The sequence below is a fragment of the Gopherus flavomarginatus genome, chromosome 1 (assembly GCF_025201925.1).
Source record: "Gopherus flavomarginatus isolate rGopFla2 chromosome 1, rGopFla2.mat.asm, whole genome shotgun sequence".
NCBI classification, from domain to species: Eukaryota; Metazoa; Chordata; order Testudines; family Testudinidae; genus Gopherus; species Gopherus flavomarginatus.
Genome location: NC_066617.1, coordinates 35,699,985 through 35,727,521, shown reverse-complemented (window position 1 = coordinate 35,727,521; position 27,537 = coordinate 35,699,985). Strand labels below are relative to the sequence as shown.

General features: G+C 41.5%; 1 protein-coding gene across 6 annotated transcripts in view; it reads right to left on the bottom strand.

Moving 5' to 3' along the window:
• TAFA5 (TAFA chemokine like family member 5) overlaps window positions 1-26,952 on the bottom strand; it is a 654,906-nt gene extending 627,954 nt beyond the window's left edge. For all 6 annotated transcript variants that reach the window (XR_007772063.1, XR_007772060.1, XR_007772061.1 and 3 more), the window contains exon 1: window positions 25,811-26,952. Coding sequence is in view for 1 of the 6 variants with exons in the window: in XM_050936406.1 (XP_050792363.1) it covers window positions 25,811-25,922 (112 nt within the window). In the remaining 5 variants the exon portion in view is untranslated. The remainder of the gene's footprint in view (window positions 1-25,810) is intronic.
• Between the last annotated feature and the right edge of the window lie 585 nt (window positions 26,953-27,537).

Sequence of the window (27,537 nt, the reverse complement as noted above, 5' to 3'; positions counted from 1 at the left end):
TTTGGTTTGACCTAGTATGGCTGTTCTTATGTTCTAAGCTAAATGAACCCAAAGTTATGGAGACAGATATGAGTCAAGGAAGCCAGCAGAGTATCACAAACCTGGAAAAATCTCTGACTGGATGGGCTTAGGCGTTTGGTCACAAACTGAGGTGGTTCAAAAGTTTTGGATTTTTTTTAATCAGAATTTTTTTTATTGTTTCTTTAAACAATCAAACACAGCAAGCAGCAAATATTTGGCCACACATTTCTGAAACCCCAAACCATATTCAGGTTTTGGAAGACTAATTTCAGCTTTTCAATTAAAAAAACACAACAAAATTTTGAAGGAAGGCAGACATTGTCCGTGATTTTTTTTCTGCTTTTTAAAAACCCCAAGTTTTTGATCCAGAAAAAGTTTTGAAGGAAAAATATTTGTCCAAACCTTTTAATGAGCTTTAGTGCCTTTTAGCACTAGCTGATGCTGAGAACCAGTGATACCTTGTAAAGAAGTTCTCTCAAAGCTGGGCTTGTGCTGAGATGCAGAAGGTTTATTTTTCCCAGGGTCGCCCGTGGAGGGGAGCAAGATATATAGTATTGTATAATATTGCAATATTTTTATGGAAGGGGCCTGTCAAGGTTTTTTCCCCCACTTTGAACTTTAGCGTCCAAAAAGTGGGGACCTGCATGGACCCTTCTAAGCTTAATTCCTAGCTTAGATCTGATAACGCTGCCACCAGCCAAAATATAGTGTCTGGCACACTTTCTGTTCCCCCAAAAACCTTCCCTGGGGAACCCAAGACCCAAACCCCTTGGGTCTTAAAACAAGGAGAAATAAACCATCCCCCGTCCTTTCCCCTCCCTGGGTTATCCTGAGAGGCTACACTGATCCAAACTCCTTGGATCTTAAAACAAAGAAGAATCAACCTTTCCCCCCCACCAATCTCTGGTGAGTTCAGACCCAATCCCTGGGGTCTTAAAACAAGGAAAAAAATCAATCAGGTTCTTAAAAAAGAAAGCTTATAATTAAAGAAAGCAAAAGTAAAAATTATCTCTGTAAAATCAGGATGGTACATGCTTACAGGGTATTCAGATTCATATAAACTAGAGGGACTTCCCCCCACAGCCTGAGATTCAAAGTTACAGCAAACAGAGGTAAAAATCCTTCCAGCAAAATACACATTTACAAGTTAAGAAAACAAACGTAAGACTAATCCGCCTTTCCTGGCTATACTTACTATTTTGAAACATGAGAAACTGATTCAGAAAGATTGGAGAAAACCTGGGTGCGCGTCTGGTCCCTCTTAGCCCCAAGAGCGAACAACGAACAAAACAAACAGCACAAACAAAGACTTCCCTCCACCAAGATTTGAAAGTATCTTGTCCCCCGATTGGTCCTCTGGTCAGCCAGGTTCACTGAGCTTCTTAACCCTTTACAGGTAAAAGAGACATTAACCCTTAACCATCTGTTTATGACAGGGCCCCTGAAATTGCTTTGTCCCAGGCCCCCTGAATCCTCTGGGTGGCCTGGTATAGATCAGAGATCGGCAACCTTTGGCCTGCGGCCCGCCAGGGTAAGCATCCTAGCGGGCCAGGCCGGTTTGTTTACCTGCTCCGTCTGCAGATTCATCTGATCGCACCTCCCACTGGCCGCAGTTCACCGTTCCAGGCGAACGGGGGCTGCAGGAAGTGGGGCAGGCCGAGGGATGTGCTGGACACAGCTTCCCGCTGCCCACATTGGCCTGGAGTGGCGAACCGCGGCCAGTGGGAGCCGCGATCGGCTGAACCTGCGGATGCAACAGATAAACAAACCGGCCTGGCCTGCCAGGGTATTTACCCTGGTGGACCACGTGTAAAAGGTTGCCAATCCCTGGTATAAATGATGGTACTGTTGTAACACAGTAGGCAAGGAATTAGAACCCTGCTCATACTATAGCTGTGTAAAGAGGCCATAAAGCCGCCTTAAGTGGGCAGCTAAGGATTCTAAGTCCCTGTGATAGAGGAGGTCCTTGCAGCTGAGTAGAATTATGAGCACCCTACAGCTGTTCTAAATTACACCAGCAGCCAGAGTCGCCTTTGAAAGCCCTGGGGAATCATGGCAGAGCAAAAAAAAAAAAAAAGAAAAAAAAAAAGAAAAAATCACTTAGCCACCTTTGCCTATTCCCACCTAAATCTACACCAAGCGGAGCACTGGCACAGCTGAATAATTGAGCTCACGGTTTGAGATGAGATACTGTGTACTCAGCAACAGCTCTCACAGTCACACAACTTTTGGGAATAGAAAGTGTTTTATTAAAATAGAGCATGAATAAAACTCTTCTTTTTTAGAGAGTTCTGGTGGAAGGGGTTTAAAATTCCACTGGGCAGCAAGCACAAATGAACAAAGGGGTCCTCAGTTTCAGGTCTATGCTGAAATGACTATAGCTCTAATAGTGCAATACATCCTCAGACAAAGCAGCAAAGAGTCCTGTGGCACCTTATAGACTAATAGACGTTTTGGAGCATGAGCTTTCGTGGGTGAATACCCACTTTGTCAGATGCATGTAGTGGAAATTTCCAGGGGCAGGTACATATATGCAGGCAAGCTAGAGATAATGAGGTAGTTCAATCAGGGAGGATGAGGCCCTCTTCTAGCAGTTGAGGTGTGAAAACCAAGGGAGGAGAAACTGGTTCTGTAATTGGCAAGCCATTCACAGTCTTTGTTTAATCCTGAGCTGATGGTGTCAAATTTGCAGATGAACTGAAGCTCAGCAGTTTCTCTTTGAAGTCTGGTCCTGAAGTTTTTTTGCTGCAGGATGGCCACCTTAAGGTCTACTATAGTGTGGCCAGGCAGGTTGAAGTGTTCTCCTACAGGTTTTTGTATATTTCCATTCCTAAGATCTGATTTGTGTCCGTTTATCCTTTTCCATAGAGACTGTCCAGTTTGGCCGATGTACACAGCAGAGCGGCATTGCTGGCATATGATGGCGTATATTACATTGGTGGACGTGCAGGTGAATGAACCGGTGATGGTGTGGCTGATCTGGTTAGGTCCTGTGATGGTGTCGCTGGTGTAGATATGTGGGCAGAGTTGGCATCAAGGTTTGTTGCATGGATTGGTTCCTGAGCTAGAGTTACTATGGTGCAGTGTGCAGTTACTGGTGAGAATATGTTTCAGGTTGGCAGGTTGCCTGTGGGCGAGGACTGGCCTGCCACCTAAGGCCTGTGAAAGTGTGGGATCATTGTCCAGGATGGGTTGTAGGTCCCTGATGATGCATTGGAGAGGTTTTAGCTGGGGACTGTATGTGATGGCCAGTGGAGTCCTGTTGGTTTCTTTCTTGGGTTTGTCTTGCAGTAGGAGGCTTCTGGGTACACATCTGGCTCTGTTGATCTGTTTCCTTATTTCCTCATGCAGGTATTGTAGTTTTGAGAATGCTTGGTGGATATTTTGTAGGTGTTGGTCTCTGTCTGAGGGGTTAGAGCTGATGCGGTTGTACCTCAGTGCTTGGCTGTAGACAATGGATCGTGTGATGTGCCCGGGATGGAAGCTGGAGGCATGAAGGTAGGCATAGTGGTCGGTCGGTTTTCGGTATAGGGTGGTGGTAATGTGACCATCATTTATTTGCACCGTGGTGTCTAGGAAGTGGACCTCCCATGTAGATTGGTGCAGGCTGTAGTTGATGATGGGGTGGAAGCTGTTGAAATCGTGGTGGCATTTTTCCAGACTCCTTCCCATGGGTCCTCAGACAAGCATTGCAACTGAGCCACACAAATGAAGTGGTTTGTTGAAAAGTTACTGCACATAATTGGACATCACCAGATCATGTGTATCTAGTGATAACGTCAGTTCACACTTTGTCCAGTTCTGTAATAGCAACCTTGCCTCATTACACTTCATATCACTGATTTGCTATATGAGTCAGCATAACATAGCAGTGGCACAAATGAAGTGGCATATTTAAAACACATCCCAAGCAAATCCCTCTCAATGGAATATCCAGTTAGCATTCATCACCAGCTTGTATATCTGATTCTGAGACATGCTATACAAGATCCAGGTTGTACCAATAATACAGTAATCATGCGTTTTGGGAAAAAAAGACAAAAACAACCTACACAAACCAACTGCAGCAACTATTCTGATTTCATATTTAAAAGTAAATTAATTAGTGCTTTTCACTTTGTAGGGAAACAACTGCACTCCTAGATTTACTATCTGGAAAGCAAGAGGAAGAGTAGCAGTTTTAAAAAGCATACCATTTTTAGTGAAATATTGTTTCTACTATGGGAATAATTGCTGTTGTTGGAAAGTTTCTAGTCAACTATTAAAATAAGATTTTAAAATCCTCTAAAGTTTAATATAATTTATTAAATCAATTTGAAAGTAAAGAAAATATTCTAATATAAAAACTATCAGGCTGCTCACAGCTATTTGCCACCAAGAAATGCATAATATAATGTCAGAACTAGCTCTCTGGCCCCTCAAACTTGGGCATCTAGCTAAATTTATAAATAGAGCTTAAAGAAATGGAACCTCAAAGTAACAGTGGAAACCAGGCAATTCTCTCCTTCCAAGATCTACTGACAGAACCATGAAAACACTTTCAGAATTCAATAGCTGCTAAGCTTTTTCTGTCCCTTTTGTAGGTAGATCTACAGAACAAAGAATAACAGATTTACTAAATATAGTTGAGGCATTTCTCCCCACTCAGTCGTGTAAAACAAAATATTAACTGTCCCCCCTGCCCCATTTTTTAAAAAAATGGTACTTAAAAATGGCACCTATAAACGGCATTAGTCTGGAGAATTTGACCCAAATATTTTCAGACAGACAATCCTTTTTTAAAAAATGCATACTGAATATTCATCTACAGAGATGCACATTTATATGTGGTTTAGCTCATTACAGAGCAGTTTGAAAACTAGCACTTAGTGTCCACAACCCAAAGCTTCCATCCAATTTGGCACACTAAAAGCCTCAGCCAATGTCTTTAACTTCAACAGAAGTCATCAGGCCCTTAGAACTGAGATGAAGAAACTCTGCACTAAAAACAGAAAGAGTGTTGCAGGTCAATAATATGGGCCAGGATGTTTTCTACCTTCGGGTTTTACTAAAAACATCTGTGTAATGGCACTGAAATTATCCATTGAAAATGTCGAGGAAATGACATAGCTCATACTGAGTGATAGAATACAGGTAACAGAACTCTTCTTGCCAGCTGCTTTCCTTACCTCCTGTCACCCAGTGATCAGTGGGTTGGTCTTCTAGCTATCAAAATATTGCAACACAAGAATCTTCATAGAATACTATTCTTAAAACAAAAGTACTTCACACTATCAGTACTTTAAGACTTCAGAACATAATAATCTGCCAAAATCAAATCCACTATGTTGGTGAACTTGAATTGACCAACATAAGCAATTCATCTTTTTTTCCCCCTTTGAACCTTCAACTCACCACTAAACATGGACCTGCAAAGCAGGCAGAGTGCACACCAATGCCATTTGGCTTAAGTCAGTACTATAATTCTCATATTTTCATGAAAGACAGACACTAAACATCAAGTTCTGGTCACACATTAGGGAGAAATGAAAAATTCTGTTCTGGATCAATGTATTAGAACTATAAGTCCCTAGCAATAAAATAAATAAAACATACAGACTTACAAATACAGATAAACTCACTTCTTCTGAACATTTCCTTCAGTGTAGCATAGACATATTGGTGACTGTCATAACTATAAAGGGAAGGGTAACAACCCTCCTGTGTACATTATAATAAAATCCCTCCAGGCCAGATACCAAAATCCTTTTACCTGTAAAGCATTAAGAAGCTCAGGTAACCTGGCTGACACCTGACCCAAAGGCCCAATAAGGGGACAAGATACTTTTAAATCTTGGGAGGGGGAGCTTTTGTTTGTGCTCTTTGTTTGGTGTTGTTCGCTCTTGGGCAGGGCCGGCTCCAGGCACCAGCAAAACAAGCAGGTGCTTGGGGCAGCACATTTCTAGGGGCGGCTCTCTGGCGCGCACTCTGGCACTGGCCATCAGAGGTGCCGACTCCAGGGCATCAGGAAAAAGTGCCACCACCACCCCCAGCTCACCTCCGCTCCGCCTGATCCCCTGAATGCGCCACCACTCTGCTTCTCCCCCCTCCCTCCCAGGCTTGCCACACACAAAACAGCTGTTTCACGCAGCAAGGCTGGGAGGGAGGAAGGAGAAGCCAAGCGGTGGGCACTCGGGGGAGGCGGCGGTGGTGAAGCGGAGGTGAGCTGGAGCGGGGAGCGGTTCCTCTACATCCCATTACTTCCTGTGCCCCACCACCCTAGCTCACCTCCACTCTGCCTGCACCCCTGATTTTGCCTCCGTTCCACTTCTCCGCCCTCTCTCGCCTGAGAGGGAGGGGGGGAGAAGCGGAGTGGTGGCGCACCCGGGAGAGCAGGTGGAGCAGAGGTGAGTTGGGGGGGAGGTCGGGGGGGGCCAAAAGCAATGAGGTGGGGTGGAAATGTGGCATGCCCGGGGGAGGAGGCGGGGCTGGGGATTTGGGGAAGGGATTTGGAAGAGGTGGGGTGGGACAGGCCCGAGGCAGGGGGGCATGAAAAAAAAAGTGGGGGCAGCCAAATTTTTTTTTGCTTGGGGCACCAAAAATCCTAGAGCCGGCCCTGCTCTTGGGACTAAAAGGGACCGGACATCAATCCATGCTCTCTAAATCTTTCTGAAAAAGTCTCTCATATTTCAAACTTGTAAGTAACAGTCAGGCAAGGCCTGTTAGTTTTATCTTTTTTTTCTCAACTTGTAAATGTTCCTTTTGCTAGAGTGTTTACCTCTGTTTGCTATAACTTTGAACCTAAGGCTAGAGGGGGGGTTCCTCTGGGCTCCTTGAATCTGATTACCCTGTAAAGTGATTTTCCATCCTGATTTTACAGAAATGATTTTTACCTTTTTCTTTAATTAAAATTCTTCTTTAAGAACCTGATAGATCTTAAAACAATGAAAAATCAAGGTTTTTGGATCTGTGTTCACCAGGACTAATTGGTGAGGATATACTCTCAAGCCTCCCCAGGAAAATAGGGGTAAGGACTTGGCGGGGAGGAATTAGTCTCAAATCTGCCCAGGAAAGGGCGGGGGGGTAGAGACTTGGGAAATATTTGGGGGAAGGCAGAGTTCCAAGTGGCTCTCCCCTAAGATTTGGAACACGCTTGGTGGTGGCAGCTTAGGGGGCTTTCATGCAGGTCCCCACATCTGTACCCTAAAGTTCAGAGTGGGGAGGGAACCTTGGCAGTGACAGTTTGCACCAACACTTGGAACTCCAATTCTTGTCCTTCCTGAATGAAAGGTAACAGTAGAGAGTGGGTCAGACTCCTCTACTAACGAGGTTGTCAACACCTCCTTTGTTGGCAGGAATCTATCAGCCACCTTATAATATACACTAGTGTGACCAGTGCAGGAGATTTCCCATATGCTGCTGCCTGGTGTCTAAATCCCTTTTGCTAAGCAAGCTATTTGACAAGCTAGCTTTAAAAAAAAATAAAAATGAAGTCCAGCATCAATCCATCAGGTGAGCACACAGTTTTAAGACAGCACATATTGCTCTTGTAGATGATCTCCTGCTTATAGGCAAGGGATTCATACTCATTCTAATGCTCCTTTTAGAAGCTTTGATTACCAAATACTCCCATTCCCTCCTCAAAGACAGTCGCAAGATATGAACAGTATTAACTTCAAATGGCTCAAGTCATTCCTCTCAGGCTAGGCTCAAAGGGAAAAATTTTGAGCAATTACTTCTTCACCCTCAAAGCCCCCTGCTACCTGCCGCATAGCACCTCAGCTGTGGGGGAAGAGGTCACTGTAACGTAAAACAGACAGACATAGCAGAGTATTTTAAACCATCCCTGCTCTTTACTTGCTAGCATGAGAAATACACAGATCAATACAAAAATAATAAACTGTACATGCATTTCTCTGCCTCTGCTTCCCAGCACTCCAGAGCATTTTTTAAGCTGGGATCAGAGTCCTTCTGCTATAGGTCATGGTTTGTCTTCTCAACCATGGAGTCTCTCTAGGCCACTAGCCTTCTCTGATCACAGCTCATCCATGCCCTCCCTCTCTCCTATCCAAAGCTTCCCATGTAACTCTATGGCTAGGTCTACACTACACATCACAGTTGCATCCACAATGCACTACACAGGTTAGTGAAAGGCTCTGGCAGGTGGAGGCAACAGGAAAAGACTGTGGCAGCGCCTTGTGGCAAGGGAAAACTCAGGCAGTGGGGAGTCATCTTGACACTGAACTCCTAAAAATAGCAGCCTAGATGAGGGAGGCACTACTTGGACACATATAGGGTATGTGCCTTGCACGTCTCTCTATGTGCAGATGTGTCTGTACACTACTCACCTAAGCAGTGCCTCACTGTCTACACTGCTGTTTATACCCATGCTAGGGGTGTGCAGTGTTTGTACTCTACACGCCACCCTAAGGAATATGCAGTGTAGATGTACCCTTTCCTTTATACGTCCCAACAACATGATGAGACAACTAAGGGGGATAGGATAGAGATCTATAAAATCATGACTGGTGTGAAGAAAGCAATTAAGGAAGTATCATTTACTTGTTCTCATGACACAAGGTTTCATTTGGGGTCACCAAATGAAATTAATGGGCAGCAGGTTTAAAATAAACAAAAGGAAATATTTCTTCACACAACACACAGTTGTTGCCAGAGGATGTTGTGAAGGCCAAGACTATATCAGGGTTCAAAAAAGAACTAGATAAATTCATGGAGGATAGGTTCCTGAATGGCTATTAGTTAGGATGAACAGGGATGGTGTCCCTAGATCTTTGTTTGCCAGAAGCTGGGATTAGGTGACAGAGGATGGATCACTTGATGATTGCCTGTTCTGTTCATTCCCTCTGGAGCACCTGGCATTGGCCACTGTAGGAAGACAGGACACTGGGCTAGATGGACCTTTGGTCTGGCCCAGTATGGCCGTTCTTATGTTCTTAACATCTGGTTCCTTTGTTCTTCTTCTGATAATTTTCTACTCTCACACTTTCCCAGCCCCTGAGAGGGAAGTTGCGAAGAACTGGTTTCCCCTCAGTTTCAGCTAACCCATTGTCCAAGATACTCCACCCTGAATAGATGGTTGTTGAGTTCTAGATGAGCCACTTCACACCTGTTCTGGGAGGAACATGCTTAAAGCCTTGTCAGCCCATGGTGGATACACATAGACATAGAGGCTTTCCAGGATACCACAGTTTTCATAATAATTACTTCACAATATTAACTAGAATTCATAAATTATATGGACACATTGCCCAAATTGTCACCATATAAAATACTGGTTAAAAGAGTACATGAATGACATTGAAACTGCCAGACAAACAGAACCACATTTTAAAAGTGGTACCCTGGAATTACCAACATAAATATTATCGCTTGCAAACAGAATTTTGCACAGCAGATCTGGTTGTCAACCGTTATATAAAAATGGATGGAACAGAGACTCTTGCAAAGTAGACAGGGTGCAGAATGGATGGGAAAGATTGAATAATACAAATACTCTAGAAAAGAAAGAGAAGCCAAGTTTAATCCCAGAATAATCAGAACCTCTGACCAATTTTTAGGAAAATCAAACTCTAAATACTTGCCTAAGGGAGGTATTTTACCCCAAGTTTGTTAAAGCTTGTAGTAGTCAAAAAGACAAATAATTGTTCCAATATCTTTATGTGATATTTTAGCAGGATGTGCAAAGAATTCACGTTCTGATGTTGTCTTATCTTTGTTATCTTTGCAGATGCATATACTCACACAAATTTCAAATGTGTGGCTTCACCATTAGTTATCATAAATCAGTGTTCAGAAACAAAACTGAACATATCCTCTCTTCACTATTAAGTGTCTTTCATTATCTGTAATTGAGTTAAAGGGAGCCTATTGAATTGTTTACAGACAATTCATCATGCTTCATCTTGGAGATGTGAAACCTTTCAAAGGTATTGTTCTTTCTTAGGAAATCAGCCTTATGCCCATTTTTGTGCAATCAAAAGCAAATACAATTATATAAAGGTTTTAAACATATCTAGCAATATTATTACTTGCTTTGCAAGTTGTTTCACAGATCTTCCACAGCAAGAGGAGATTTGCTGTTTTTAGAAACTACAGGATATTTGTTACCGCCATGACTCTATTTTTATAGAGCAAACTATTTTATCAGAGGTTCCAGCTATGCAAGTCTAGGCTGTAACTGAACTAGCTAGCCTGGGCCTTCCAAGAAATCCTTGGACAGACACAATGATGTTTTTCCTACCGTCTTCCTCAAATGTGAAATACTACAGATGCTAGGAACCAGAAGTTTTTAAAATCTCTAACTGGTTTTTAATATCCAGGATAAGTCAGTTTTGGCTGTAGGCTGTCTCCAGAGAGCAACAAGTGGGAGTTCTCAGTTTCACCCACACGTTGCCTCTGGATTATCCACTTCTTGGGGCGGGGTGGGGCGAGAGAGGGGGAGGAGGGAAGGAGAGAGACAGACACAGACACACACATCCCCAGAGGAAATAAGAATGGCCACCGGACATGCAGCTTTCAAAACAAGGGCTGAACTACTTTCTTAGCTTTCTCACAATAATTTCTTTCCAGACATATTCCAAAATCTTATAAAAACTCATTAAGCTCTTTCTCCTACAGCCAGGAAAGGAGGAGACAAAATTAATATTATCCCACTTCTGAAGATTAAGGAGGTGGTCAGATACAACAACGAGGGGGATCACAGAAAAAAAAAAGTTTATCAACCCCATAAACCCTCTCAAACATGTATGTGCATGCACGCGCGCGCACACACACACATAGCATTTTAAAAGATAGTATATCAGTTTCCATGGAAGCAAAAGTGAATCTGAGCAAGCAGAGCTGGTGACAAAGTGGGATATTCTGGATTTGCTTACCTACAAAGGAAAACACAGCATTTCCATATAGAGGAAATTAATAACCAGTACATGGTCATTCACTGACACACAAGTCCAAATGCCAGTTGGTTTGACTTAGATTCCCTTGACATCCCTAAGATTAAGATTTACTGTCAAGATGTGGGATTTTCTCCTCTGGCAATTTGTCACACAGATAGCTACACATTCTTTAAGGAGGTGTTTGCCAACTTCTTAAAGTTAAGGGTTACCGTAATGCTTGGTAAATCCAAAATTTAACCCACCTTCCGATTCCCGCCAACATGTCAACTGACAGGCAGAAAGATCATACCAGTTATATGGATGTTTTTCCAAAATGAAAGTATTATCACGATTCCCCCTTCCACCTACAAAGCCAAAAACTAGGGCAGCATCTCAGCCCTTGAACAAAACAAATCTGTGAGTTTAAGAAAGGAAACAATATTCTGGTAATCATTTTATTGCAGGGTACAATCTTATATTTTGAGAATAAAGCTGTAAAAATGCAACAACAATGTGCATTGTCCATGAAGGAAGCACTATGGGCATTACCACTACCTTGCACCTGAAGTTAGAAATGGGGAGAGAGAATGGCAGTCAAAGGAACCCTGGGTTGAGAATGTGAATAGGAGATAAGAGTAGAGCTAAAAAAGAATCCTCCAGAGAAGGAAGAGAAAGTCAGAAGAAAAGTCAAAACAGGACAGGAATATAAAAAGGGACAGAAGTGCATTTCAGAGATATTCCCTCCTTAATAGAGCAATGATAAACTTGGCAATTTAAAGCACCAGTCTACTCTAAATCTCTACTTCAAGTGTCCACTAAGAGTCTGATCTGCTGCTTTAACATGTTTTTACTGATTTTAAATCCTGCTAGCTATGGGAGAGGAAGATGGATTCTGTTCTATGTGCATTATCAACTGAATGGTTACTGAGTTCCAATCAGTTGCAGCCATGCAAACCCTTCGCGTAACATATTTGCACAGACACAGCAGGGCAGAATTTGGTCTGCAAAATCCTTTATTACTGATGCACAAGAAGGAAGACAAAACAGCTCAGTCTGACTCTCAGTTCTCGATTTGAGACTGGGATGCGAGGGATGGGGAGAAGTCCCCTCTCTCCACATATATGCCAACCACATTTGTCCTGAAATCACTAGCAAACACTATGCAGCTCTGCTTGTCAGAGACAACAACAAAGTACTTTTAAAAGTGGCAGAAACAGAGCAGGACCAAGTCACTTGACCTTAGCCAAGAAAACACACACCAAAAAAAAAAGATTAAAAATTTGACCCACTTTATTATAATTGGGAGTCTGTCCCAGTTGCAAATTTTTTTTAGAAGCAGCACTAGGTAACAAAATGGATTTCAATTATTATAAGTAGTTGAGTACCTTTCACTGTTCTTACTCAGAGTGCTGTTTTAAAAAGCTGATGGATGAAACATTTTGTTCTGATTTGAAAATTCTGTTTTTCTTTAACATTCCTTACGGTTTCTGTCAGAATAGAAAGTCTCACTGCTAAAGTCTGAAAATGACAGTGTGATAAGTCTATCATTAAACACCAAGACTAAAACATATTACTTTGACTCTGTTCAATTAAAGATTCCAAAGCCTGTATCATTATTTATTTATTTATTAGTAAAGAGAGCCTTTTATGAAAAGACATTAAATGATAGTTCTTAATCTTACAGAAATTTAACATAGTTTTAGCCCCTTTTGTTTAGTTTCATCAAACTCTATACTTTACACTTGGTTACATGTATTCCTACCAAATTTTTTACATAATTATGATCCTTTTGAAAATGAAAAAAGCTAAGTATTTAGCTAATACGTAAGAGTTGCTTTTGAAATGCCACTGACTCAGAGTTTAAGCTAATCCCTATAATTTTTTCCACAATACTTGAAAAGTAGTTACTGTAATTATAAAAGTAGCAATACCTGAATTGCTATATTGCAGTTCACAATACTTGATAGCAAATTTACAGCTCACAAGAGCACTTTATACTTGCCTAAAAGCACAGGAAGAGAAGTCCATATAATATTACACAAATTTAAAAAAAAAAGCATATTGAGTATTATGTTCTAAAAATTAATAAAATTACAGAATAACATTCAGACAAGATTAACAGATGGGGGTGCCTGACTGTATAGGTAGCACAACCAAATTTGACTATGCAGCTGTTGGGAGTGAAACATCCGTGAACAAGCAATCAGTAATAAGGAGAGCCATCACAGAGAAAGATGAAAAAAGACCTAAGAATACACTGGATGTAGTCTATCACTATTATCTTTGTAGAGCCAAAGCTTTGGAGAACATACAGATAAAGGAATGGGGGTAGGAAGACAGCGAAGTATCTCTATGAGAGCAGCAACATTTATATAATACTTCAAATTTCCCAGGAGAAATTCAACTCCTGAATATCAGAACAAGTAAGGTAGATGTTTCCAACTCCTTTCTCTTCACAAGTGCTTCATGTAATACTATATCTAGTAGAGCACTTTCACCCTGCCTCTCTCCAAGTTACCCACTGATTACACAAAGTAATTTAACTTCAGTGAAAATGGAATACAAAGACAGTCTCGTAGAAGTGAGATTCTGTGGCACTACATAACGTTCTTGTTTTCTCCAGAAGAGATCTCATGGGGGAAAGGAAAGAGATAGCCATGAGGGCCACTGTTCTAAAACTCATCTTGTCCCCCAACCCCCTTTTGGGGAAAGTAACATCTATGTAGTGATTAAGCCTGGTGAAAACAGTGGTGAGGCAAATGGAGACTTGCAATTAAGAAACAAAAAGTAGTACAAGAAGCTTCAGACTGAAAGTCAATTGCAAAATATTGCTGTCAGTTGATCAACATTTATGCCAAGAACAGCCTCCTATCTATATATATTTGCTGTAATGGTTTGACACATCTTGACAAGTTTATCAAGAATCTCGCATTGTTGATCAACAACATCACTTGCCACTAAAGTGCCTGTTTTGCATCCTGACTTATAGTGTTAGTCTTAACCTTAAGCATTCTTATATATCTGAGCACTATCAGACAAATGGTTCAGAAGGTGAGTGTTAATCATTTTATTTTATGAGATCACAAAGGCTAAACTAAAGGCTTGAAAATAAAATACAAAGCTATTTAAGATCCTATTATGGAAAAATTGGATTATATTTTTAAAACTACCTGCAAGTCATCTCTTCATACCTGCCAGGCGTGGGCTCAAGGCAGGGTGTGTGCGCATGTTTTTATTCTTACCTGCCAGGCATGGGTTCAAGGTAGGGGGTGGATGTGGGGGTGTGGGTGGTTCCTCCTACTGGAGTTGATGATAAACAGCTAAATAACTGTAAGGATTACTGATCATCTTTGGATGCCTGAGCTGAAAATCAACTCAACTCAAGAAAAATAAATTATGGTCATAACATCTAGTCTTATGGAGAAAGTGAGAGAAAATTGGTTCTAAAATTTATTCAAATAATTCTCAGTGTTGTAACTTTCATTCCCCTTTAGAATGAGGACCTGGGGGTGGTCAGGGAAGGCTAAGAAAAGGGGAAGTATTGATGCAAAAGGGGCATATGGTTGCCAGGTATCCAGTTTTCAACCAAACACGCGATCAAAAAGAGACCCTCCCCAGCCCTGTGAAAATGAGTGAATGAGTGAGGGTGGGGGAGAGTGACTGATGGAAGGAAGAGGGATGGAGGGAACGGGGCGAGGCCTCGTAGAAGGGATGGGGCAAGGGTGTTCAATTTTGTTCATGTCAGAAATTATATTCCAGGAATACAATTATTATGGGTGGAGGACCTAAAGTGGAAAACAAATGTATTTACCAAAACACTGTACTTAAACTACTCCAAATTCACATTCAGAAAAATCTTCTGAACAGTTATCTACAGTTCTTTTAAACAGAGCAACATCAGACAAAATCTATTATCAGCTTTACTGGATAAGCATTAACTAAAGAACACATAAGAAGAAGAGAAATTTGAAACTGAAGTAACGGCAGTAGTTGTAAACAGTTTGGGTTCAGTTCTCCATTGCCTTGCACTTTGTGTAGTAGTTTTAGATTGTTAGAAGTCGGTTTAAAATGCTACCAGAATAGCACAGAATTAAAGTGATTAAACAAGATTTAGGCTTAGTCTGTTATTCTATGACAGTGTTAGAGGTGTTATCTTTGTAACTAGCTTACAAGACTAGCAAGATGATGTGGTCAAAACATTCTAAACAAAAATCGGGGGAGGGGGACTGAGGTTTCTGGAACCTTTAATTTTTTTACTGAATGCACACACACAAAAAAAGCCATTTCTTTCCCATAATAGATTTTCAATGCAGCATCTTTTACTTTAGTACAGCCTTAAATTAATCTGTGTATGTTGGAAAAGCACTAGAATACTATGAACTGTCTTTACAACAAAATAATTTTTGTCAAGATTAACTCTGCATGCTGTACTGGTTAATTTCAGTTATAGATTTTTGCAACTACAGTGGATAAAGCCACTTGGTATTATAGACAAAAGACAGTAATGAATGAACAGATAATATAATGCCTTAAAGAAATTCAGCGAAGTCACACTTCTATCAAGAGTAGCAAAGAAAAAGTGGCTGTTCAAGCTCTAACTCAATACAAAGAATATTTTGTTTTTAGAAGAGCAACCTGTCACTTTAGTAGCACTAGAGAATGCACCAAGTGATCTCTCATATCTGTTAAACATATATTTACTATTTTCTGCAGGAAGTAAGATTAACGAGAAGGACAGGAAGAACAGTCACATCTGTATTTATAAAAAATAGTAACTGATATTTACTAGCCTGGTGATGCTGAATAGTAGTAAGTCACTTAGCACCAATCCTGAACATCACGCAGCTTGACCATTTACCTTGCCCAGTAATTCCTACACTCTGTCATTTAAAGTTACTGAGAGATAGCATTGAAGAAAAGGGGTTAAAGTTAAAGCCATTTTTAAAAAAACCATTAAAAATATTATCTACTGTATAATACAGTAATATTCCAGTTAGTGGTTGCAGGTTGAACTCAGTTCAGCTCAGTATGACCTCACTAGTTTCATGAAGTGGCTACAGAATTTACAAATCAAGTTAAATCTTGTTAATTTCAGATCTGTCAGTTCTACATTTTTGCAAGTTTGAAAAAATAATGTTGGTTCCTTTAAATGGATATTACTTTATTAGTTTATGAAATCAGATTTCCATCCTCCCCCTTCACATAGTTCATCTGGTCAATGTAACCATATTCCAGACATATGAAAATAAACGGGTGGACCCAAACCACAGAGTACGTATTTAAAAATTCACAAATTTCTTGGGTGTTTTGATCTGGGCATTTGGTTTAATGCTATCTGGAAAGCACATCATGCATGTAGAAAGCATTTGTAATGATGCTGTGGAGGAGAAACCTTCTCTTAATTAAGGTGAATTTAGGGATCTGCACAAGCCAATATTGTGCCCTTATCTATGTATAGTTTCCATATCAACCATGGATAATAGAATCAAGTATTTTCAAACATAGATCCAGTCCTGTAATTGAAGCTTTGTGCCCCAAGCAGAACTCTGTTAAAATGAATGAATTTCCACATGGACACAAGCCTTCACTTTCACATATCCAATTGCAGTACTAGGCCCATTGGGACTACCTGTCAAGATAGGCAATGCAAATTAGAAAAAACAACCAAGAGAAATACATTGCACTACTACACTATTAGCTGAAACATTTTATTTATATTCTATGCACAAAAACATTAAATCCACGATTCACTAGACAAAATATAAAGTTTCCCATTTTTAAAAAAGCAAATAGTGCATAAAAAGCTGTGTATTGGACAATAGACAGTCAATACTTCTTACAAGTCCATTTATTAAAAGACATATCAAGAAACCTTTGGAATAACCCAGTCAACCAGAAAAGCTTTACAAATAATTGTAGAATTTGGTGAAATGAACATAAGCCTGAAAATCTGATCTAACCATCTCTTTTGAATTCAGCAATATAATAAATAAATAAAAAGAGATTGACCAAGACTCCTAGTCTCATGATCAATACCACCTATATCTGTTCACAGGTTTTGTACATCTGAGCATCACCCAGGATATCCAAATGCTTTCTGTGCTAATTAGATTGGCAACAGCAAAGACTCTAGTAGGCTTCTGGAAAAGGAGACAAGCCAGAGGTTCCATGGTATAAAGAAGTCCACTTAAGGGAAATTTTTGTTTTTAAAGTTTGATTTCCCCCCAGCCAATTGATATTATGCCATCAAATTTGTAGTACATGGGGTCCCTGGACACTAGGGGACTCACCACATGCTGGATAGGTTTAAGTGTTACCATGGTATTTCCTGATCATGCTCTAGTGCTGCATGGTGTGTAATACAAGTCTTGCAGTTTCAGCTCTTTGGTGGTACTACATTGAGCCCAGAGGGTTGAGAAGAAGAGATGGCAGCTCAAGGGCCTCCCCTTTCTCACACTGGCTGGAGTGCATCACTGATTTCCCCTCCCCCTCCTGTTTATCATCCATTCATGCCCTTAACTACCAATACAAGTTCATGAATCAGTGATGGCTATATTCCTGCTGTCCTCCACTACATTCTCCAGAACCTCTTCAGCTTCTATAAATCAGTGCACGGACTGGCTGGTGGAACAGAGAAGCTCCCACAAATGATTTTTGGGGTCTTGCAGAAAGGTCATCTGATGGAACAGCTTTGCAGGAGTCACCAGATTTGCATGAACTGTCCCACTTCCATCAGCTGATTTTACTACCATTGGCAATACAATATGTGCTTTGAAAGATGGAGAAATTAACAAACAGTGAAGAAGCTACTGTAAGCTCTTCTCTATTCAATAGGTTTGAAAATTAGAAAAGTTGTAAGAGGTATAGAAAATGTCCTCTTGCCTTCATTATTGTATTTCTATCTATTCAAATAAATGCATATATGAAAGCAGTCACAGCATATTAATATCAGAAAAATATATAGCTCTCAGTGATGCTGGAAAACAGAATGAGTTGCTTTAAGTGTGAACCTGACCCACCTGGAAAAAAAAAACCAAAACTAAAAACAAACAATCTGATTAATCAATTTTCATACACACACAGCACTAGTTACTGTGTCATCCCACAACAAATGTCACACACATGTAGATGATCAAAAGGAGCATCACTGTCCTTCAGTCATTTAGAGAAACTACTCCTTAGCACAGACATCAGTAATATGCCTGACTGGAAAGGAAAGCCTCATTCCATGTCTTCAGCTCATGAAACTCAGGCAGTAGCAGTCAGTTAATGGAGCAGTTCTACAGACAGGATACTCTTAGGAACTCCAAGTCCAGGAACTGAAAGCTCTTACACCACAGTGGATCAATCAAACTGACAGTACACACTGTTGAAGAACTTACTTCAGCACTGAGAGGAAGGAAGGTCCAGTGATTAGGGCACAAGCCTGAGACTTGGGAGATTGGGTTCAAGTTTATGCTATGCCACAGACTTCCTGTGAGACCTTGGGCAAGTCACTTAGCCTCACACTGCCATAATTCCCCATACGTAAAACGGAGATACTACTTCTCTACCGCACAGGGGTGTTTGCGAAGATAAAGATTGTGATGTGTCAGATTCTATGATAATGTGGCTATATGAGACCACGAGATAGACAGGGAATACCGTAGCTGAAGTCGAAGTGTCTTATTCCGACTTACCTCCCGTCCTTGCTGCACGGGATCAACATCCACAGCTCCCCCGCTGACTCCGCTACTGCCGCTCACTCCGGTGGAGTTCCGGAGTCAACAGGGAGCGCGTTCGGGGATTGATCTATCGCATCTAGATGAGACATGATATATTGATCCCCGATAAATCCATCGCTACCCGCCGATATGGCGGGTAGTCTGGACTTACCTATACTGAGCAGAAAATCCTTCATTATTAAACAACTGTCAAGGCTGGCGACTTTTAGGTCTTCCCCAACCTTCACAATAATCCTTTGCAAAATGATTTAGTGATCCAAGAGAAGAATTCCTGTTGAATTTGACAAGTAGTTGGAAAAAGTCTGATCCTGAGTGCCTAATAAGCAGGGGGAGGAACCCTTTTGTTTGGCTGTGAAATCCTTACATGTTGCCACCTCTTCAATCCTGGGGCCAATTCTATTTTCTGCTTAATTTTGGTGGCTCTAAATCAGTGGTTTTCAAACTTTTTTCCTGATGACCCAGCCGAAGAAAATTGTTGATGCCTGGGATCAGCAGACCTGGGGGATGAGGGGTTTGGGGTGTGGGAGGGGCTCTGGGCTGGGGCAGACGGTTAGGGTGTGCAGGTGAAGGCTGTGGGGTGGGACTAGGAATGAGGGGTTCAGGTGTGGAAGGGAGATCTGGGCTGGGGTAGGGGGTTGAGGTGTGGGAGGGGGTCAGGGCTCGGGGCTAGGATTGCAGGCTCTGGAGTGAGGCCAGGGGTGACGGGTTTGTGGAGGAGGAAGGGGCTCCAGGTTTGAGGGGAGAGCTCAGGGCTGTGGCAAGCGCTTACCTCAGGTGGCTCCTGGTCAGCGGCACAGCCAGGATGCAGAGACAGGCCGCCCACCTGTCCTGGCACCACGGACCACGCTGCTCCCCAGAAGCGGCCAGCAGCAGGTCCGGCTTCTAGGTGGAGGTGCACAAGCAGCTCCGCACGGCTCTTCCCCGCAGGTACCATCTCCTCTGCTCCCATTGGCCTGGAGCCATGTGGCATCCCCACCTAGGAGCCGGACCTTCTGTTAGCCGCTTCTGCGGCACAGTGCAGTGTCAGAACAGGTAGGGACTAGTCTGTCTTAGCCAGGCAGCACCATCGATGGGACTTTTAACGGCCCAGTCAGCAGTGCTGACCAATGCTGCCACAACCTAGTGCTTTACATTCCACGACCCAGTCCTGGGTCATGACCCACAGTTTGAAAACCACTGCTCTAAACTGTGACTGGCTACAACAGGACATTGTGGCAGCTGGAGATTGCTGGAGCTCAGTAATATTCCAGCCACAACCCCTTTGCCTTGGGCCCTGATGCTGGTAAGGATGATGCAGAGTTGGCTATACCTAGGCCATGCCACTGAAATATTTCCCCTGGGCTAACTGAAATGTTCAACTGTCTTCTTAAACCAACCTTGTGCCACGAAGTGCATAACACACATTTAACAGAGCTGAATCCTAGATTGATTGAATACTAGCATTCAACATTTAACTTCAGTCCATAAATGCTTGCCAAACTGTACCATGAGCTGGCTTTCCAGCAGCCATATTGGACTCTTTGCTACTTTTATCCTGTTTCTGTGGCTCATATGGACAAAACTTAATTAAAAAAACATTGTGTGTTCAATAATCCTTAAGAATCATTATGACTACCCTTTACCTCCCCCTCTATTTACAATAGGGATGCAATGGATAATAGGAGCAGGTCAGTGGAAGACCTTTATACCCCTTTTAACGGATTGCTTTCCTATGAAGCTAATGTCAGCCATCAAACAGAAGTTCTAAATAACAGAATTCAAGTTGTTTGTTTAAAGTCATTTGGAGGCATTTAAATGATCACGAGACAAAAAAAAAAAATCAGAAAAAAGGAAAAAGAAAAAAATACTTTTGCAGATCCTGATTGCAGAAGATTCTGATGCTAGTACACTCCAATAAAATCCATGTAACAGATCACCTTGTACTTTCTCCAGATAATTGGTCATATGACATTCTCAGTGTCAATTTTGGTGCTCTGGCTGACAGGTGGTATTTTGTAGAGGTCATTAACTGTAAAGTATCATTTTTTAATTCAAAAATGAACCCTCTTAAAAAGGAGCAGCTGGGATGCCATATAAAGAGATGGAAATTTTAATGTTTTGCTTTTCATGTTTTAATGTCACAAAATCATCATAATAATTTCTCATTTCCATACATAAACATGACAGAGAGCAGGTTCAGTAATGCAAGTTGATCTATATTTTGCATCTATTCAAAATTCAGAGTTTGGGAAAGAAACAAACACAGTAATGCTTATAGTAAACAATGATTTTACAGATTGATTCCACAGATTAACAGATTTTTTTTTCTCCTTTTGATTTTTAGATGACGACAGAACTGGATGACAAGGGTTTGGTAATGTGAGATGGAAGCCGTACATTCCCAGGTCACTTGTTTATGTTTGACGTAGGTCAGAGGTGACCTCTCTCATCTGACAATTGTTCAGTGGCCTGCGTGAAATGAGTTGGTAGTCTCAGTCCACTGCTTAGTGGAGTTCTTCAGTTAGAACTAATTGGTATCTCTGCTGGCTGTTTCAGAAGACATGCCAAGGAATGGATAGGCCTAAAAGCCGTACTGCCCTCTTCCTCCTAGAAGCAGGATACCTCCAGAGCAGGCTTGACAGGATAGCAAGCAACTCATATTGGATGGATGGTGGCAGTGTCTATTCTGTGCATAAACAGAGAACTTGAGTTTCAGAGGAGGTCAATCTAGCACCTTTCATGAGCATTAATGTTTTGTTTTGTTTTTCAATAGTTGGCATTTGGCAATATATCTGAAACTCTCCTGCTTTAAACTTTAGCTCTGAAAGTTGTTTTGTGCTGTTATTGAAATTGTTTGTGTCATGTACATATGTAATGTTATTCAAACATAACTAAAAAAACAAGGAAAAATTAAAGGTCTGATCCTCCAGTGCTGCTGCACACACAACTTCCATTGACTGAAATGGAGGGGCTTCAGGATCAGGCCCTTAAATGTATGCCTACTCTCCAACTTTTCTAGCACTATTTTTTTTATATTGCATTCAACAAAGGAAAAATAATGAGTCAGAAGAAATGTTTCCACTTGTCCCAAGTTGAAATAAATTGTACTTATATTTACGAACACAAAAGGATTGTGCAGTTACAGTAAACTTACATGACTATAGGATTTTGTGTTACAAGTCAGTGATATGATGTCTGGCTTATGATACCTCTTCAAACCATGCTATATGAACTAGAAAGGTGAACTTTCAAAATAGAACTCAATTTTGGTAGTGCTTTTTTAAAGATCCATATCTAATGCACTTCAGAGTATTACTTCAATAAAGAAAAGAAAAACATCTAAAAAGGGATATGCCGCTATTATCCTTTTGCTTACATAATAGTACTGAACAGGGGAAATTAAGGAGTCTTAACTGCAACAACATAACTAATGCCAAAGTGCACTTTGTTTCAACAGCTATTATTTAAATATAAGAGTCATATCAAACACATAACTTAATATTTACAATGAAGTGAGCTGAAGTAGATCCATACAGAATTCATGCTATGGTGGTCAAGAATATGCCTCCTGCATTTCTAATGTGGCATCCTGTTTTAAAGTCAAAGGAAGTTCAGATGAATTATTTTACCTAACACATAGGAAAAAGGAGATCCAGCCTTCTAACACGTATCTGTACATTTTTACTGACTGCTTTCAATACAACTTCACAGAACACAATGTTAAACTTGGGGCAAGTAGTTCTCTCCAGTCTGTTATGGATCATTAAGTTTGTAAAATTAGAGTTTGAGAGCACTACCCAACTCTGATCCCTTCAATGGCAATTGAAGGTGCTCAGCAGCAGGGAGGATAGTGATATTCAAGATTTCTTTACATTTACTTTATTTCTTGTAAATAAGTAAGCTCCTTGGTAATCGTTATCATACAGTCTTAGACAGTCTACTTTTTAACCATCTCATATGTGTCTCACTTCTTCCCCCCATTAAGGGCCTACAATCACAATTCAGAATATTTTCCTCAGGATGAAAGAATTAAAAAAGACTTCATCACTATAGCAACTAACCTAATTGCTACAGTGCAGGTCTGTCTTCAACCATAGGATGGAGCCACTATCCCTAAATACAATCTAAACATTTAGGGAAGAAAAATGGCCAGGTTACCATCTTTACCACTACAAAGAGAAAATAATAGTGCTTCAGAAAATAAAGAATAAATAAAAATCTTGTTGACTGTACATGCATTTCCTGAAAGCTCTCTAAGTTTCCACAAATGTGCTAAATTCAATCCAAAGTGTAACATCAGCTGCTCTTATTAACAGCTGTCCTGCACAACAGAAACATATTCCTAATAATAAAAATCTAAAGTAATAGGGAAGGGATACAAGCCGCCGTCATACACTGCAATGTGAATACGCTGTCAGCATGAACAGACTGATAAAGCAAATGAGCAATACAGACAGAACAGTTTAATTTGCATTTTTGATTTGCTTTTACAACACTATAAAAGTTCTGTCTTCACTGGAACCACAGCTCCAGGGTTTCACACAGTTATATAAAAAGGATACAGTTAGGGATATAAATTCTTACTGGATATTTTTAATTGTTTTAATGAGTATAATATATAAACATTTACTACTTTATATTTAGCAAAGCTGTGTGTGTCTGTGTGTCAGAGAGAGAGAGAGATTGAAATCTAGAGTCATAGTGTAATTACTACTTGAAGCCATAAGTGTGTGAAAATGTTGGTGATGTTTTGTGAATATTTTTAAAACATTTTGATAAAAGCAATTCAAGATTCTTATTTCTCTTTAAAGAAAGCAAAAAGACTCTCCCCTTTAACAAACAATACATCTTATGATGAATGGATGACTAGACCTATATGAATCTGAAGAGATTAGGTGTAATACTATAAACTATGAGCTAGTATATGTACTCTTCTCCCTAAAATTTTTAAGGATCTTCACCCTTTCCTTCAGGAAAGGAATATTATTAACAATTCTTCAAGTACTATAATACTCAGATAGTATGTAAATGATACTTCATTAACATTTGGAATTTCACCTTCAGTCATTAAATTAGTGAAATTCCACATAAATGGTGAAGTGACACGACGCTACATGTTTTAGGCTGCCTGGTGTTTATTCCTCACTATATAGTACAAATAATATGGTATGTTTGATCAACACCATCTAGTATAAAATTTGCTGGCAAAATAAATTGGTGGTTGTTCACTTAAACACACCAAGATATTGTCTGCATATACCAGTTAACATTTAATTGTTCAGCACCCATAAGCAATACTAAAAATATGCTGAACAATAATTAACAATAGAATTGAAGGCAAAAAATCCTCCCCTTTCACAGAACAATACAAACTCTCTCATCCTTAAACACTAATATATATAGATTCTAAAAAAAACTCCTGATACTTATTGGGATTTACAGTTAACCCCTTACTGAACTGTGACCATCGAAGGTATATTCAGAGGAGAATTCTTGTCATTTTCATCTAGGAAACCTGTGATTCTGGAGATATGCACTTTCTGGAGAAAATTTGTATAGAAGTTAATACAGATTTAATAAAATAAAATGCAGCTTAATCCTCATTGCACTTTAGCTAATCACTCTCTAACATGCATTTATTGATTAGCAGAACACTTATCTCCCAATGCACTGAATTCTGTTAAATCTTAGTAATTTGTTTAGGATATCCTCAGTGTTCATGAACAAACTGAATACTACATCATGTACAACATAGAACTGATTAAAAGGGAAGCATATTTTACATTATTTTAATGAGCCATTTAATTCAGAATGTATTAAATTAAAATAAATGCTTACAAAAATTCTACATTAAAGTGGAATTATGTTTTAGATACAAAGCGGTGAATGAAGATTGTCAGTGTCATCAGCCACTATAACATGTAAAGCAGTGAAGGAAAAGTTCTCATGGCTAGTTGCAATCTCATTTCAGAAAATGCTGAGAGATGGTAAATTTGATAAGGGTTGGAGAGAATAGAATGGAGGGGTTAGGAAATGCCTTAGGCACACTCTTTAAAACCAGAATCCATTTCTTTTCCAACATCCCCTACCACCACAACAGCTCATCATGACAAGCTTTCCGCAGAATGTCTACTTTACATTTATGAAAGGAATATCCATGTCACATAAATTACAGATCCCAGCCAAGTCAAGTGATCAATATATGGAGAATACAGCATGGGTTAAAATTCATATTTGACAGTTAAAGTTGTATACTTACTTGTCCCTATATTGATATGGTTTATTATAAACAAACTATTTTTATTTTTACTTTTGCCGTTGAATGCTCAGTCTAATACTGTGGACAATTTTGTCTTTTTGCAAGAAGATGGTCAAACTATACCTATATTACATAACTGTTTGAGAATTAAACTTACTGGGAGCAATAACACTGACTGGCATTATCAGTGTTAATATCTGATTTTTCAGCCAAAAAAAAAAAAGTACATTTTTTTAATTGTAATACTTAGGATATCCATTCCTACCAATAATTTATATCCCTAAAATCTGTAGTGTTACATTTCTGCCCTTCAGTACCTCAGCCCTGCAAGAAACTAATATACAATCATCAACTGATTATCTATCAAACAGCTGTAAACTCCTGATGTGGCTTTAGTATACTGCTGAGGGAGTGCTAAGGAAATTCCAGGGTTTGTTCCAATGCAATTTCACAGTCAGAGAATCACATATGATCGTGGCAATATTAAGACATCTGTCATAACTAAGTATGTGCTCTCCCTAAGAAAAAAAATCTACCAAGCAAAATAACTCTTGCTCATGAAGTGTGTGAGTGAATGACTGGGGGGAGGGGGAAGCACTCCTACTCAAAGTTGATTACATTTAATAAACATTGGAACTAATCACTATGGAATATTCAATTGGATTAAGTTTAGTAAACTTAAAGTTCTCTCTTTGATTTTTAATAACAATACTCTATCCATGTTTGAAACACCACAACTACAATCTAGGAGTATCTCAAATGTTCATCTGTAATAGTAATATTAAAGCCTCGGGTCTTATGTGCTTTTTAATTGGCAGGGAGGGAAAGAGAGAGAATCTAGAGCATAGACTACGCGTGTTGGTTTGAAACCTTGGCCTTGAAGATATGCGTTACCTCGGCTGGAAAGGGCGTGGATTTGTGTCCAGTGGAAGCATCACAACAAATGTACTTACTGCAGTAGGCGATTAGAAGACTAGCCAGGATCATGATTGCCCAGAAAGTTGAGGACATGCTTGGCAAGGCGTTGGCATCTTTTCTACTGCTTGTCCTGGGAGATGGAGCCATTGAAGCCACTTCCCCAGAGCAAGAATATCAGTTAGTTTTACCAGCCTGTTCTCCCCTTGACGGATCGCCTTTCTCCACGTGTAATCCCAAAGAAAAACATCTTCACAAGACCCAAGGGTTGAGCATCGGCAACCCTGCAGGAAGTATCTTTCAGCGAGAAAGCAAAATAATTCTCAAGCATCGAAAACCTCTGTGCGGGGCGGGGGGGGGGCGCTTCGATGGGTTTCCTCCAGTATCGTGGCACCGATTCACTAGGGTTTTAGATGTTGCTGGGCTTAATATGCCTAGTGCTACTGAGCCACAAATTAGGCTTTTTATTAGAAAAAGTTTTTGGTTGGCTTCCTCGTTTCCGCCCCCTCCCCGCTGGAAAAAAACAAAACAAAACACCACCTCCTGATTTTTCTTAAATCAATTACAGTCACAAGGAGACTCGGATGGAAACCTCCCCACTCTGCAGCCCAAAGGCAGCTTTAGGGTAATTCCCTGCCCAACTGCGACCACTTCACAGTCCAATCCAGCATTGGGGCGCAGCACACGGGGTGCGGGCCGATTCACGGGCCGCCCCAGGCTGGCCAGGTGACTGCAGGTAACTCCGCAGCGCCAGGAACTCAGGCAGATCCGCTCCAAATGCCGGCGGGGGCTGGGCTAGGGTGGCAGGGAGGGAGCTGCGCCTGCCAACAGCTAGGAACGGCGGCAGAGCCAGGCAGACACGCCGGCCGGGGAGCCCCGGAGCAGGCGCTGCCAGCCGAACCAGATCTCCCCTCCCGCCGGCTGCTCGGGGCTTGGATGGAGAAGGGGCAGCAAGAATCCCTGGCTCACGGGACACTTTACACAGAGGCGCTGAGGCCGCCGCCGCCGCAGCTCCCCTCGGCCGCTTCGCTCCAAGCACCCGCTCCGCTCTCAGCCCCTTGGCGCCTCTGCTGCTGCAGCCGCGGCGGCGGCGGCCCTGGCAATAAAAGGAGGGAGGGGGAAGCGGGTCACGCCCACAGGTGCAGGGCGCTCCGGAGCTGCCCCGGTCAAGCCCAGCCTGGCCGCGCCACGCCAGGCAGCTGTCACAGCGGGTGGGCGCACAGGGCACTTTCCCCCTGCTGGCCCATGCCGGCTCCTTGGGCGCCTCTCGCTGCCTTGCACCGCAGCTTCTCGCAGGTCCCCGCTTCTCGGCTCTCGCTCCGCGCTCGTTCCGACACCGAAACCGCGTCGGAAGCGTTTAACCCCTTGCGGGTGGGAGAGTCTCACGGAATCCAGGCTCCAGGGCGGCCGCTTCCCGCTAGAGGACGCCTGAGCTGGGCTGCAGGTGCTCAGCAGCCGGCGGGGAGCGAGCGGATAGAAGCAAAGGGGGTGAGCCCTCCCTCCGGCTCTATGGCAGCAGCGCGGGCTCCTACCTGCCCATCTCAGAGCAAAGGCGGGTTGTCTTCACTGGTTCGCAGCCGGGAGGGATCTGCCCCCGCCCCGCCGCCTTCCCACCTGCTGATTGATGCAGAGCCGCGCACCTCCAGGGAACTCCGGGGCACACTTGTCCCTCTCCTTGGGAGGCTTGCCTAGAGCTAAGAGCTTTTCCGCAGCGCGTTCCCCCCACCTCTCGAGTCTCCATGTTAGCAAAATTCACTGCCCTGCT